The sequence below is a fragment of the Mytilus edulis genome, chromosome 2 (genome assembly GCF_963676685.1).
Source record: "Mytilus edulis chromosome 2, xbMytEdul2.2, whole genome shotgun sequence".
NCBI classification, from domain to species: domain Eukaryota; kingdom Metazoa; phylum Mollusca; class Bivalvia; order Mytilida; family Mytilidae; genus Mytilus; species Mytilus edulis.
Genome location: NC_092345.1, coordinates 98,532,486 through 98,548,993, shown reverse-complemented (window position 1 = coordinate 98,548,993; position 16,508 = coordinate 98,532,486). Strand labels below are relative to the sequence as shown.

The 16,508-nt window shown below is 34.1% G+C and overlaps 1 protein-coding gene across 7 annotated transcripts in view; it reads right to left on the bottom strand.

The window, feature by feature from the left end:
• LOC139513647 (plexin domain-containing protein 2-like) overlaps positions 1-16,508 on the bottom strand; it is a 72,843-nt gene that overhangs the window by 51,634 nt on the left and 4,701 nt on the right. For all 7 annotated transcript variants that reach the window (XM_071302324.1, XM_071302321.1, XM_071302323.1 and 4 more), the window contains exons 2-3: positions 7,485-7,666; positions 6,956-7,075 (exon numbers count right to left, since the gene is read on the bottom strand). In XM_071302324.1, coding sequence (XP_071158425.1) covers positions 6,956-7,075; positions 7,485-7,666 — 302 coding nt within the window. The remainder of the gene's footprint in view (positions 1-6,955; positions 7,076-7,484; positions 7,667-16,508) is intronic.

The window sequence follows — 16,508 nt, the reverse complement described above, 5'->3', positions numbered from 1 at the left end:
ATCAAATGTGAGTTTCCCCTCTCTTTCACTTGGCATCAAATGTGAGTTTCCCCCTCTCTTTCACTTGGCATCAAATGTGAGTTTCCCCTCTCTTTCACTTGGCATCAAAGGTGAGTTTCCCCCTCTCTTTCACTTGGCATCAAATGTGAGTTTCCCCTCTCTTTCACTTGGCATCAAATGTGAGTTCCCCCTCTCTTTCACTTGGCATCAAATGTGAGTTTCCCCTCTCTTTCACCTGGCATTAAATATGAGTTTCCCCCTCTCTTTCACCTGGCATCAAATGTGAGTTTCCCCTCTCTTTCACTTGGCATCAAATGTGAGTTTCCCCCTCTCTTTCACTTGGCATCAAATGTGAGTTTCCCCCTCTCTTTCACCTGGCATCAAATTTGAGTTTCCCCTCTCTTTCACTTGGCATCAAATGTGAGTTTCCCCCTCTCTTTCACTTGGCATCAAATGTGAGTTTCCCCTCTCTTTCACTTGGCATCAAATGTGAGTTTCCCCCTCTCTTTCACTTGGCATCAAATGTGAGTTTCCCCCTCTCTTTCACCTGGCATCAAATGTGAGTTTCCCCTCTCTTTCACCTGGCATCAAATGTGAGTTTCCCCTCTCTTTCACTTGGCATCAAATGTGAGTTTCCCCTCTCTTTCACCTGGCATCAAATGTGAGTTTCCCCCTCTCTTTCACCTGGCATCAAATGTGAGTTTCCCCTCTCTTTCACTTGGCATCAAATGTGAGTTTCCCCCTCTCTTTCACTTGGCATCAAATGTGAGTTTCCCCTCTCTTTCACCTGGCATCAAATGTGAGTTTCCCCCTCTCTTTCACCTGGCATCAAATGTGAGTTTCCCCTCTCTTTCACTTGGCATCAAATGTGAGTTTCCCCCTCTCTTTCACTTGGCATCAAATGTGAGTTTCCCCCTCTCTTTCACTTGGCATCAAATGTGAGTTTCCCCTCTCTTTCACCTGGCATCAAATGTGAGTTTCCCCTCTCTTTCACTTGGCATCAAATGTGAGTTACCCCTCTCTTTCACTTGGCATCAAATGTGAGTTTCCCCTCTCTTTCACTTGGCATCAAATGTGAGTTTCCCCTCTCTTTCACCTGGCATCAAATGTGAGTTTCCCCCTCTCTTTCACTTGGCATCAAATGTGAGTTTCCCCCTCTCTTTCACTTGGCATCAAATGTGAGTTTCCCCCTCTCTTTCACTTGGCATCAAATGTGAGTTTCCCTTCTCTTTCACCTGGCATCAAATGTGAGTTTCCCCTCTCTTTCACTTGGCATCAAATGTGAGTTTCCCCTCTCTTTCACTTGGCATCAAATGTGAGTTTCCCCTCTCTTTCACTTGGCATCAAATGTGAGTTTCCCCTCTCTTTCACCTGGCATCAAATGTGAGTTTCCCCCTCTCTTTCACTTGGCATCAAATGTGAGTTTCCCCCTCTCTTTCACTTGGCATCAAATGTGAGTTTCCCCCCTCTCTTTCACCTGGCATCAAATGTGAGTTTCCCCTCTCTTTCACTTGGCATCAAATGTGAGTTTCCCCTCTCTTTCACTTGGCATCAAATGTGAGTTTCCCCCTCTCTTTCACTTGGCATCAAATGTGAGTTTCCCCCTCTCTTTCACCTGGCATCAAATGTGAGTTTCCCCTCTCTTTCACTTGGCATCAAATGTGAGTTTCCCCCTCTCTTTCACTTGGCATCAAATGTGAGTTTCCCCCTCTCTTTCACTTGGCATCAAATGTGAGTTTCCCCCTCTCTTTCACTTGGCATCAAATGTGAGTTTCCCTTCTCTTTCACCTGGCATCAAATGTGAGTTTCCCCTCTCTTTCACTTGGCATCAAATGTGAGTTTCCCCTCTCTTTCACTTGGCATCAAATGTGAGTTTCCCCTCTCTTTCACTTGGCATCAAATGTGAGTTTCCCCTCTCTTTCACCTGGCATCAAATGTGAGTTTCCCCCTCTCTTTCACTTGGCATCAAATGTGAGTTTCCCCCTCTCTTTCACTTGGCATCAAATGTGAGTTTCCCCCCTCTCTTTCACCTGGCATCAAATGTGAGTTTCCCCTCTCTTTCACTTGGCATCAAATGTGAGTTTCCCCTCTCTTTCACTTGGCATCAAATGTGAGTTTCCCCCTCTCTTTCACTTGGCATCAAATGTGAGTTTCCCCCTCTCTTTCACCTGGCATCAAATGTGAGTTTCCCCTCTCTTTCACTTGGCATCAAATGTGAGTTTCCCCCTCTCTTTCACTTGGCATCAAATGTGAGTTTCCCCCTCTCTTTCACCTGGCATCAAATGTGAGTTTCCCCTCTCTTTCACTTGGCATCAAATGTGAGTTTCCCCCTCTCTTTCACTTGGCATCAAATGTGAGTTTCCCCTCTCTTTCACTTGGCATCAAATGTGAGTTTCCCCTCTCTTTCACTTGGCATCAAATGTGAGTTTCCCCCTCTCTTTCACCTGGCATCAAATGTGAGTTTCCCCCTCTCTTTCACCTGGCATCAAATGTGAGTTTCCCCCTCTCTTTCACTTGGCATCAAATGTGAGTTTTCCCCTCTCTTTCACTTGGCATCAAATGTGAGTTTCCCCTCTCTTTCACTTGGCATCAAATGTGAGTTTCCCCTCTCTTTCACCTGGCATCAAATGTGAGTTTCCCCTCTCTTTCACTTGGCATCAAATGTGAGTTTCCCCTCTCTTTCACTTGGCATCAAATGTGAGTTTTCCCCTCTCTTTCACTTGGCATCAAATGTGAGTTTCCCCCTCTCTTTCACTTGGCATCAAATGTGAGTTTCCCCCTCTCTTTCACTTGGCATCAAATGTGAGTTTCCCCTCTCTTTCACTTGGCATCAAATGTGAGTTCCCCCCTCTCTTTCACTTGGCATCAAATGTGAGTTTCCCCTCTCTTTCACTTGGCATCAAATGTGAGTTTCCCCTCTCTTTCACTTGGCATCAAATGTGAGTTTCCCCCTCTCTTTCACTTGGCATCAAATGTGAGTTTCCCCTCTCTTTCACTTGGCATCAAAGGTGAGTTTCCCCTCTCTTTCACTTGGCATCAAATGTGAGTTTCCCCTCTCTTTCACTTGGCATCAAATGTGAGTTTCCCCTCTCTTTCACTTGGCATCAAATGTGAGTTTCCCCTCTCTTTCACCTGGCATCAAATGTGAGTTTCCCCTCTCTTTCACAAACTTTTATTGTTGTGGATTCATTTAGTTTTGCGTGGGTATCAATTTTAGTGGATTGCTAAAACTTGCACTGTTGCATCTTCGTGGACATTTGATTTTGTGGTTTTGTCAATCTCTGTATGCAAAGGTTATTGAAAATATGTTATTTTTTGAACATTTGAATTCGTGGTTCACCTGTAACCACTAAATCCACAAAAATTGGTATCCAACGAATAATAATGAATCCAGAGTATACATATGTTAATTATCTTAAACCTTTTAACTCAAAGGAAATTAAAGACAGAATCAATCTAACCACAGAAACAGTGTGAAATGTAATGTTGTTTAAAGTTTGTATCAATTAAACATGGCTAAGGAAGAAGGGTGAATGTACTAGTTTAATATCTATTTTGTATGCAAAACCATGTATACACCAAATTATATCGCTAAAACAACTGAAATTACAAATTCAGACATAGATATTGATTTTTAAGACCAAAGGGAAATTCATTTTCCATAAAAACTTCTACTGTGGTGTTCCTTTTTGGAACATAAAAACTTGAAAGATTTATTACTTGATGTGATAATTGAATTTGTGTAAAGTTTTTGTAAGATGTTCGATCACAAGCTTGTTAAAACAGGCTACTGAAAAAATGCATTTATGTTGAAAATCTATTACAATTTGTTTGTAGATATTTCTTGTAAATTGTCCAGTGTTTACCTTTCTTACAAATTTCATAACAAGTGTGAATCGGATATTGTTTGATATCAACTTGCATTTTGAGTGATCTTATTTCAATATAACAAGAGGCTCTCAAGGGCCTGAATCGCTCACCTTGATTTTTTGGCATTTATCTTTGGTTAAAGAGTTGAAGGGTCCAATTTCATCGTAGTTTATTAGTTTGGTTGGAATTGGTTCAGTAGTTTCAAAGGAGAAGATTTTTTAAAGTTTGAAAACATGATTTATAAACAAGTTGTGTAAAATTGTCCTTAAATATCTCTTTCAGGGGTCAATTGACAATTTTGGTCATATAAACTTATTTGTAGATCTTACTTTGCTGAACATATTTGCTATTTACAGCTTATCTTTATCATTAATACTATTCAAGATAATAACCAAAAACTGCAAAATTTCCTTAAAATTACTAATTTTGTGGCAGCAACCCACTAATGGGTTATTAGAATTATCTGATAATTTTAGGGCTGATAGAACGTAACCTTATAAATACTTTAACCCCATGTCAGATTTGCTCTAACTGCTTTGGTTTTTGAGATATAAGCCAAAAACTGCATTTTACCCCTATGTTCTATTTTTAGCCATGGCAGCCATGTTTTTTTGACAAAACAGAAAATAAAACACAAACTTTATTCTAGATACCCTAAGGATAATTCAGCTTTATATTGGTTGGAATTGGTTCAGTAGTTTCAGAAGAGAAGATGTTTTAAATAGTTTACACAAGACGGACGCCAAGTGATGGCTAAAGCTCACAATTCCTTTGGAACAGTGAGCTAAAAATTAAAGAGTCATCAGGCAAGTTTATTATTATCATTCAAATTAAAAAGCAAGTTGATATTAAGTGACATCATATTCTCAAAGTTGTTGAACTTTTTTCTCTTATGGTAAAATTCTAATTGCTCTGGTGAAATATGTTTTTCGATTTCCCAGCAGGCTTCACTTAAAATAAGTCTGTCTGCATGAGAAGATTGTGTTAGGAACCAATGCAGACAACTTTTAATATCAGACATTTCCAAACTTTTGAATGAATCAAAATGCAATCAAATTTGACAAAAAGAACATTTTAAGGTGAAACATTTGGGTGTTTTGTATATTAATGAAGAAATCACAAAACCATATAAATATTTTTTGAAAAATGAAGAGGAAATTTGTTCAGTTTCTTACGATTTTTATTATTTAATATTTATACAAATTTCCTCCTTTAATAACACATAGCATGAAGTATTTTCCAACGTCACAATAGAAATGGTCCTAAGAAAATGGCTTGGAGCCAGGTATTAATGTCTACTTCCTCCTTATTAAAGGTAAGAAATATTGATTTAACAGCTAACCTACCATTTTAAATTGAACATTAAAGGCCCATTTCTGAGAGAATTATTGATCTTTTAATTGCCATGTAAGACAATCACCTTTAGACACATCTTTACCATCTACAACTCAATTGTCATGAACTTCAAGAACAAATATCCTGTCATAAACTAACTTTATCATAGTCTAAGTAACCAAGTGTTTTATATTACTTTATAAGATCCTATATATATAAATATACTAAGTAACCAAGTGTTTTATATTACTTTATAAGATCCTATATATAGTATAGCTATAATAAGTAATAATAAAAATAACAGAATTTAAACAAATATAGCATACTGTGTATTTTATGTTTCGATATCCTAACATAAAATAACCAATTAGCACTTGTTCATATTACTTAATCAGTGTTTATTATTAGGATCGTAAAAAAATGAATGATTTCTTACGATATGTCATTCAAAAATGATCTCATGAACCAGGGAATGTCTTTCAATGGAAATGAATACCATTTATAATATTTGGTATTAAAGCAAATAGGAGAATAATACACTGATGTGTCAAATCTATGTAGTTGGATTAAATAGGATTTGTAAAACCAATATGAAGTTGTCTCTTTTTGGATGAAGTATGAAATATTAATATGAAGTTTCCCTCTTTCAGATGAAGAATTACTTCTGCAGTTGTAAATATATCTGAATTGTTGTTTTACTTATTTATAATGTGAGCTAAGTACTCCCAAGAACATTTGTTATATCAGGGTTGTTCTCAAACCTCTGTTATAGAAATACAAATATTCTCTGTTGAAGAAAGCAACTGCATATGCATATGCATATTGGACTGGTGTAGTAGAGATTTACTTATAGAGAGCTTTTTTTCCCCTTACAAATTTAAATGTGTTCTACAACAACTATATCATTCAAATCTTTTTAGGAAAATAAGTTACAAATGAAGAAAAATATTGCACGGTACTAAACCATATGTGTCATCTAAAAAATATCTATTTTAAAAAAATGTGAAAAATTATTGGAACACTTGGTGTCTGCCCATTTACACATGACTTAGGGCTAATCCTTTAAATAATCTGGAAGGTAAGCCATTTGGTGAAAGAGAGTTAGGATCTTGTTCCCCTGGAAACTGTCAGGACATGTTGATCAATGCTATACATACCACAGCAATTCTATGACCATTTGTAAAAGAAGCATGTTGTGTGTGTGTGTGTGTGAGTGTTTGGGGGGGGTAGGATTTTGCCCCCCTTGAACCTCTAAGGACATGTTAATCAATAAGTTATACATACCACAGCAATTCTATGACCATTTGTTAATGAAACATGTTGTGGGAAGGAGGATCGGGATGGGGTTAGGATCTTGGCCCCCCCCCCCTGGAAACTGTTATGACATATTGATCAATGTTATACTTACCACAGCAATTCTATGACCATTTGTTAATGAAGCATGTTGTGTGTGTGTGTGAGGAGAAAGGGGGTTTCAGATCTTGCTCCCATGGAAACTGTAAGGACTTGTTGATCAATGTGGGGTGAGGGGATTAGGAATTTGCTCCCCTGGACATGTTGATCAATGAGTTATACATACCACAGCAATTCTATGACCATTTGTTAATGAAGCATGTTGTGTGTGTGTGTGAGGAGAAAGGGGGTTTCAGATCTTGCTCCCATGGAAACTGTAAGGACTTGTTGATCAATGTGGGGTGAGGGGATTAGGAACTTGCTCCCCTGGACATGTTGATCAATGAGTTATACATACCACAGCAATTCTATGACCATTTGTTAATGAAGCATGTTGAGCTGGTAAATCATTCAGTTCATCCCAATATTTATCACTTAGTACAACTTTTGAGGTATAATACTTATGTGAACCTTGATCCTACAACAGAAAAAGGAAAAAAAATCAATGACAGTCTATAAACCAGGGTACTTCTGAAAGTATAGCAAACTTCAGCATCGAAAAAAACTTTTTATGAAAAATATTTCATGTGGTTCATAAATGTTTCTCATTTCTAGGTGTTTTTTTTTATAGATAAGACCGTTGGTTTTCCTGCTTCTATGGTTTTACACTAATCATTTTTGGGGAGCTTTATAGCTTGCTGTTCGGTGTGAGCCAAGGCTTCATGTTGAAGACCATACTTTGACTTATAATAGTTTACTTTTACAAATTGTGACTTGGATGGAGAGTTGCCTCATTGCCATTCATACCACATCTTCTAATATCAAACAGTAATTTTCAAGGTCTGTTTTCATTAGTCATTGATTGTATGTGAAGTTGTGATACATACCTTTATATCAATTGTACTTAATGTTGAAGAAGATTGTGTACTCTGAGGACCTGACGTAGTGCCTGTACCAGGAGATGTTGTATCGGAGGGAGATGGTGCCTGTCGTTTGTTTCTATAATGTCCCTCAAAACTTATCACAGGGTTAAAATTGGACGGTTCATTGAGCAATGTGTATGGAACATCTGAAAATAAACAAATAAATTTAAAAATATCTTAGAGTCATCAAGTCTCACAACACTGATGGCAACAAAATAAATGATAAAAAAAAACCAAATGCTTTTATGTCCTGTAGGGTACAATAGAGTTCTAAAAGGGACTTCTTTTGTTCATGAAACTGAATTCTATTTACTGTTAAAAATTAAATCTCAATAAATGTCTAATTCTTTTCTTCTTCAGGTTTTCAAGATAATTATGGGAAGCAACTTCTGTAAGGAGTATGATTTCAATCATATTGATGTTTATTGTAGATCTTCCACTGCTGATAATTTTTTCACTATTTTAGTTTATCTATTATAGTTCTCAGGACTAATAGTAATATCCCTAAATAGTTTTCTGCCAAATGTTCAACTGGTCTTTGGTACACTGGTGAGCAAATAATTGTTCTATGCACTGAGGTCTTCAATATTGGTTTTAAAATGGTATAAGTAAAACCTATTGTATGTTTACTCTATATTTGTTTGATCATGATACCGATCAAAACATTATATACTTTATAAGTAAGTATTTTCAAATTAATAACTTTAAAATTTAAGGTATCAAACAATCCATGAAGAGTATACAAAAGAAAAAAAAACCAATGTATCTTGGCTGACAGAATATATAGAGGTTCAAGTTACCGGTAATTCATTTTGTTAATTTGAATAAAGATGTGGAATTAATGCAAAATATGACCATTTAGAAACATACTACATGTGTACTTGCTTTCTAGATAATTTTTCATAATCTAATTTCCCCAACAGATGACTTCATTTAGCTCCTGGCCCCAGCTCTATTAATAGTGTTTGTTCTAGTGAACTTACACCTTTTAAAAATATATTATTTTATAAGATATATCCTTTTTTGCCTGTAGTTCAGGATTTGCATTTTCTATAATTTTATTTTACATAAAAACACATCCTTGTCATAAATTTTTCAATTTTTTCATTAATTGGTAAAGGACAAGGTTCACTAATGGCACAAAATGGTCTAAAATATCACCTTTATCAAAAAAACACCAAAAAGGTCTCAATTTTGTTTCGTAAATGGGTCTATTTCAAAAGTATAAATGCTAAATCTAATAGTCCTTTTCATAAGAGTACAAGATATTCGCCAAAAGTAAGCCCATTTGGACATTTTGTCAAAATATGATGATTTTGTGCATTTTTCAGACCTAAAAGCTTTTGAAACACATTGGCCGCCACTTACGATCCAAAATGTGTTGTAACCAAAAGGTTCCAATTTTGATATAGATTTCATCAAAATTAAAACTTTTTGGATCGTAGATGGAGGCCAAGGTTAATTATGCCAAAAACAATTGAAATTATGGACAAAAAGTACCAAAATTGACCTTTTAATACAAATTATGCTCATTTAAGGGGTCATTGCTCCATAAATAGTAAAGGAAAGTGCCAGAAAAAATACTTTTGTCTTAGTAGTATTATCACAAGTATTTCTATGTGAACGGAGTAGGTCCAGTAAGACCCCTTTTTGGCCCCAAAATATAGCAGTTTTACAAAATTGTTAAAATGTAAACATTTAGTTATTTATTGGACAGAAGAATGCTTCTGCTACATAAATCTGGGCTGTTTTTGACAATGCAATGTACATATATCGGGTGGTGGCATCATTAAGTCATGCTAAATTACTGCAATCTTCACAATTCTAGCATTTTAGTTAAATTTTAGACGGTTTCGGTGTAAAACGAAAGTGGCCGCGTTTGTGTTCATCCTTAATATTGAAATGTAAGTTGTATTTGATGATAAAACATAACATATATAAAGGTTGAGGATAAACAAGGATGCGGCCACTTTCATTTTTTTTAAAAAAACATCAGAAAAGTGACATTTTTTCGGCATATTTGGTAGATTTTTCATATTTGAGCTTGAATCGGATCGTTTTTAATAACTAAATCAGTTGAAATCTTTTCTATAAACTAATTGAATCTAATAAAATAGACACATAAGTGTTTTTAAAAAAGTGGTCAAAATCTTTCGTCAGATGAACCTGAAATTTGAGGCCAAAATCGGTCCTTACCGGACCTACTTCTTTGTAATTTTTTGGCCCGATTAAAAAAACATAAAAAATTCAGGGCCAATTTCAACCCTTCGTGAACCTTCTTCTTTGTCTTTTTCTTAGCATTAACTCTGCAAGAAATATTTATATACTGCTTTTAAGAAGTTAGCTTATGATGCCACATCACTATCCCTATTTTAAGCTTTCTGCACAAAAGTCGCAGGCTTGACAAAAGTCACAGGATTGACAAAAGTCGTAGGCTTGACAAAAGTCGCAGATGAGCTTAAAATAAACTAACCAGCTAACTGCAGCATTAATTTAGGTTTAAGCAATATCCCCCTCCCCCCTTTCCCCCATTTTAATGTTTGTATGGAACAGAAGAATAACGAATTATACCATAAAAGAACAAAACAAGTATATAGATATACTACAGGCCTGTAATTAGTCATGGCTTAAAATGATGCAATCAAATCATATTTTGGTTAGTTTCCCATTTTATTTTTATTCTGATTAAAATTGTTTAAATGTTAGTTTGAGGGAGGGTGCACATGAACTTCATAAATGTTTAGTGGAATAGCCACCTTTTAAAACTTTCAATTAATTGATTAATTACTTCAATGAGATCATGTCTGCATGAAAATGCAATAAACTTGTTTTATATTTGAATTGATGCATCAAAATTTGTGATGATATACAACATGAAAAATGTCTTATCTTGTAAACTTTTGAACACGATAAAACAATATATTCCATCACTGTTTTCATGTGATACTATAAAAACTGATGATCAATTAGTACAACTATACATTATAAACTAAAATAAGCAATTAATAAATAAATTGTAAATTATTAGTGAAGAGAAAAGTAAATCTTAAAATTTCACACGGTCACCTTTTCACAGTTTTGTCACCAGTTACTTTCTCCTCCTAATTTAAATAATTAAAGAAGAGGTGGAAACATATAAAGTAAATTACGATAATCTTTCAATGTTCTTTTTAATGTCTATTTCCCATTAACATTTAAACATAAAGCATTATATAACCATTCATATGGGCACTGGAATCTGTTAAAATCTTGTAGATCCTTTATTCTGAACAGACTTCCAATTTATAGGTGACTTAATTATATGCATTAATCTTGGGATGAAAACATAATGCATACATGTAACAGAGACATCTAATCTAATCTATATAAAGCAGCAATTTTAAATTTGATATGGCTGATTTTTTATTTAGTCAGGAAATCGTTAAAAGTGATTATACTTCTGAAGACAATACATACAAAAGACATGTACAAATAATTGAACTTTCACAGAAATAGATATATACTGTATAATCTATCACTAGATAGTCATTTAAAGTAATGGGATATTCCGCATCTGTCATACTTTACTATAAAATAAGAACTATAGCTGTAAGACCCCCTTAAAATACTTAAAATCTATCCCTTTGCTTTTACATGTTGGTATAAATTGGATACACCCAAGCAACTAATGCCTTTATTAGTGCATCTCATATCATTGACTCATTTCATCTCTTTTCCATTAGCTTGAGATTCAGAATAATGTGCCCAAATCAGTGGACTGTTACTTAGAAAGTTCTACTTTATACATTTACCCAAAAAATAAGATGTGGTATGATTGCCTATGAGACAACTCTCAAAAGAGTACAAATAACATAGAAGGTAACAACTACAGGTCACCGTACAGCCTTTACCAACACTGCATAGTCAGCTATGAAAGGCACAGATATACATGTATCCTGTTTTGTACTAACCAGTGGATTGTTACATAGTAAGTCCTGTTTTATTCAAGTACCCTGCTTTATAATAAACAGACACACTGAGACAACTTTGGGGTTTAAAACTCTTCATAGAGATGTAAAATAAAACAATTTTTGATTCCAAAATCATTATTACAGAAGCTTGTAGAATGTAAAAACTTATCATGCTTACTTAACACATCACTATCAAATATATACCCACCACACAGACAGCAAAACAGATAAAACCTTAGTTAACAGTATTACAAGTATAAATAAAATGTGGCCAGTCAAGTTAGTAAAGTCACTCAAGTGGTGTACCGGTAATTACAGATATTTGTTTGACCACCCAAACTGTCCCTAACATCATAAAAGTACATGTTTGGAAATGTTGTAAAAACTTTCCAGTCTTATAAAGAAATTAAAATGTAATCCATAAATTTGAATATGACTACATACAACATAATAGGTAAAATTCTAAACAAAACAATTTGCCAGACTGCAATGTCATGAATGTATTGGATATTTGTATTGAAGAGTTGCTGTGTCACTAACATTACATGCATGTATATGCCACATCATCTATCAGTCTACCGATTCATATATATATATCAACCTAATATTTCTGGATGAAAAACTCAAAATAGTAAAAGGAACTTTTGAGTTGCCTGCTCTTTCCGAATAATATAGTTAATTTTTTTTTTATATCAAATATCAAAATAAACAGGTGTACAACGTCATGTCCTCTAGAAGAATCTGTTTAAGTTTGATAGTATTCTTGCAAGCCTTATTCAAGGAGTTGCCAATGAATAAACTGATAAAAGCAGAAATGTCTGTCCATGTCATCCTGATATAGGAAATTGAAGATAGACATGTAAAATAACAGGTGGACAACATCATATCATGTCATAGAATCTCTGAAAGTCAATTTAGTGGGAATCATTTTATATTATTTAGTCTGCCATTTTCAAGGAGTCAGAGGCAGATTTAGGGGGGAGGGCCCAGCCCCCCCCCTTTTTGGGAAAAAATTTGGTTTCTTATATAGAGAACACCAAAGCGTGACTGGAGCGGGCCACCTCTTAGGCAGTCAGTGGGCTCCCACTTATGAAATTTTCTGGATCCGACACTGGGAGTTGTAGAATAACAATGGTATTTTTTGTGTATTCTTTGTTTCGACTGCATATCAATGATGACCTTTAGTATATTGTAAATATTGTCATATTTTAAAGTAAGGAGGATGTCTACATGTTTTGTTTAGGACTAGTGAAGGACCTAATCTTAAGATGTTTCCTGATAAAAAGATTGGAAAAAATAGAAACAGATTCTCATTTGAAGATGTTTTATTATATAAAAATATAGATAAAATGGTCAAAATGTTTTTTCTAATAATAAGATAGACAAAAAGGTAAAGCTCCTCATTTGATGATGTTTTAAGATAAACAGATTGACAAAATCAATCAGTACATTGTCATTCATCAAAGTCTTGTTATCAACACATATATCATAGACACAAATTTGTACTTGAGAATATCATTTTTTTGCAGGTCAACCAAGTATCTTTCAGCTACATAATTTAATAGGATTTCATGTGAAAAATGTTTGAATGCAACTAATATTGGTGTACATGTATTAATTTCTGGACCAATAATAAATACACAGAAATTTCTGGACTCCCTCTCAGAATAATGCCCATATCAGAAAATAATCTACGCAGAATGTATTTGAAGTCAACATGGTCAAGGTGAAGGTAAAAGTACACTCAGAAATATCAGATCTTACTACAGGTATCATATAAGTGACATATCAATTTTTTAAACCTAGGAGGGGTGCAGGTCATTTTGAAATCAAACATATAAAATTTGGGTCAAAACTCAAATTTGGCATTAAAATTAGAAACATCATATCATACGGAATAGGTGTACTAAGTTTTAAGTTGATTGGACTTGAACTTCATCAAAAACTACCTGGACCAAAAACTTTTAACTTGACAGCTGGACAGACGGAAGGACAGACGAAAGGACAAACAGATGCACAGATAAAAAAAACATAAGCAGGGCATAAAACATAACCATGACCAATGTGAAGAAGAACCATCATCCAAGGCTTGATAAACCCTACCAAACAGACAGGTACACCTATACACATTATATCATCCAAGGATTGATAAACCCTACCAAACAAACAGGTACACCTATACACATTATATCATCCAAGGCTTGATAAACCCTACCAAACAGACAGGTACACCTATACACATTATATCATCCAAGGCTTGATAAACCCTACCAAACAGACAGGTACACCTATACACATTATATCATCCAAGGCTTGATAAACCCTACCAAACAAACAGGTACACCTATACACATTATATACACCTTATAAAGTTGAACTCCGGCTAAATAATTGTACCTGCAAAAAAAAACTAACTAAGAATATTTTAATAGCAATGAACCATGAAAATGAGATCAAGTTGTAAAATGTACATGTTCATTGACACCTAACAATCTTCCTTTAAACTAATTATAGTTAACCTATTACTTCAGTATCAATGAAAGCCTTTATAAGGATCTATTAAGGAAAACTTAACAATTGGTCATTAAGTCATGAACTAAGGTCCATTTCAGTATACCTTGCAATGATTCTTAAATTTTATAAGAAGTATATTATTCCTTCTACCCAAAACAGCTGAATAGAAAAAAATCTATACCATTCAAGAAGTTATTGGACCATGAAAATGAGGTCAATGGTAACAGACATATCTCAGACAGAAACTTCAGGCTTTGAGGCATCTGCATACAAAATATATCCAACAAGATATGATTTATCAGGGACTTCTATCTCAGTGACCTTCTGAAATATAAAGGGCCCCCTATGACAGATTAGCATCTCTTATTCTCTTTGTCTTTAATACTAGTAGTATTCTGTGCCATTTGTCATCGTGGTCAAAGGCAAGACAAAAATAAATGATCATGAGTATCACTGATAATTTGTCAGAGGTCAAGGTCAAATGTTTGTAAGTTAAAATGTATATAGTTATATAGGTACATGTACATGTGTAATAAAGATTTTTATAGTTCAGTTAAACTAAGTTTGAACCTCAAACTAATTGCAACAGAAAATGTTTTAGTTCTAATCTATAGCATTAAGCCCTAAATATACACAGAAAAAAATTCTGTAAAATCAGACTTGAGGAAAACTCAAATTTTGCATTTTTAATTTCTTATGGTAAGGGAGATAACTTAGCAAAAATGAGTCTTTTATTTGTCAGTCTTTGGTTGATTTTCTTAAAATTCATGTAAAATATGATACTTTGATGAGGGTTATATGTTTGTAATTGACTATTTTATACAATCTTCTGCTCATGAAATGCACAAAACCAAAGTGTTATAGGTATTTTTAATTTTTTTTTGCACATTTTTCATTAAAGAAATGCAAATTTAAGGTTTTGTGACCATTTTGAAAAAAATAATGTGAATATTTGCTTTTGTTTATATCTGAAAGTTATATTTCTTCAGCATCTACCTTGTTTAAAGAAACTTTAAACCACAAAAAGAAGAACATATTATTAATTGGTTTATTCAATTTGAGATTCTTTACCTTGACATGCTGAAAAATCTAATAAATGGTCAAATAATGAACTATGAGATCTAGGTTGCAGCTTGATAAAAATTATGAAAATACCTTTAGAGTTGTTTGTTATTTTCTTAAAACAGCTAAAATATCAAGAATCAATACATTCTGTTGAATAGAAGCCGTAAAGTTATAATTTTGTATCAATTTTTATTGATATTTCTGCCTTTTTTGCAGAGTTATCTCCCATATCAATGCAAATCTCCATAGGAATTTTAAAATCATATTTTTTTAGTTTTCCTCAAGTTAGATTTTATGGGACTTTTTTCTGTGTATATTTGGGGTATAATGCTAAAGATTAAAACTTAAAAATCTTCTGTTGCAATTACTTCAAGGTTAGGGTCAAATTTATGCTAGATTGACTGGAATATTACCAGTAGTTGACAAAAAAATTAACATGAAATTCTTGTAAACATGGTAAATAAAGGCCGTACATAGAAAGAAGAAAAAACGCTCCCTGGCAAGTAATGCCGGTACTACATGTACATGAACTAGAACTATCTAAACCAGATGCTCCGCAGGGCAGACCGCAGAGGTCGAACCCTGAACAGTTGGGGCAAGTATGGACACATTTAAGCTTGATACAGATCTGAATTTGGATTGTGATTAAATAGTTGACACAACACAGGTTTCTGACACAGAATGAATGTGGTCTAAGAACTTAAACATAAAAACTTAAAAATTTTAAATTGGACATTTACCTATTATGGTCCAATATCCAAAATCTAAATACATGGTTAGATTCAGCATATCATGGAATTGAAAACCAAATGTCTTCGGACAACGACGACAACGATGACAACGCCGCCATGTCATAGTGTTTTAATGATATTGGAATGCCATCACTTTTTATACGACCGCAAAAATTGTATGATACCAATAAACGACCAAAACATTTTCAATTTTTTCAGTCGTATAAAAAGTGATGGCATTCCAATATCATTAAAACACATTTCCCCAAGAACAACAAACACAAGAAGATAGAGTTTTTTTCTCTAAATTTTACTCTTATTTAACAAAAGTCGCATAATCACCTTCTGGGATCAAAACTGACATTGAGCGACAGACCAGTAAATAAGTAGACATCAAGAGATAAATATAGGTGGAAAACAAAAATACATGTTACATATATATCTATATATATGAAGATAGATGATTTTGTATAAACTTCATTCTATTTCTAGCAAGAGTAGCCTTATCACCTTTAAACTGCCAAGATCAAAACTAACATTGACAAGCAGATCAGAATCAATTGTAAAGACTTGGAACTTTCATAAGATAATGTCAGTACATGTATCATGCAAGATTTATCCAAATTTTGGGGTAAAAGTTTAAGTTCAAATATCAGACCCCTATTTAGCTTGATTAACATTCTTTTATATGTGTAGTGTGCTTCAGATATTATGTTTGAACCACTGAA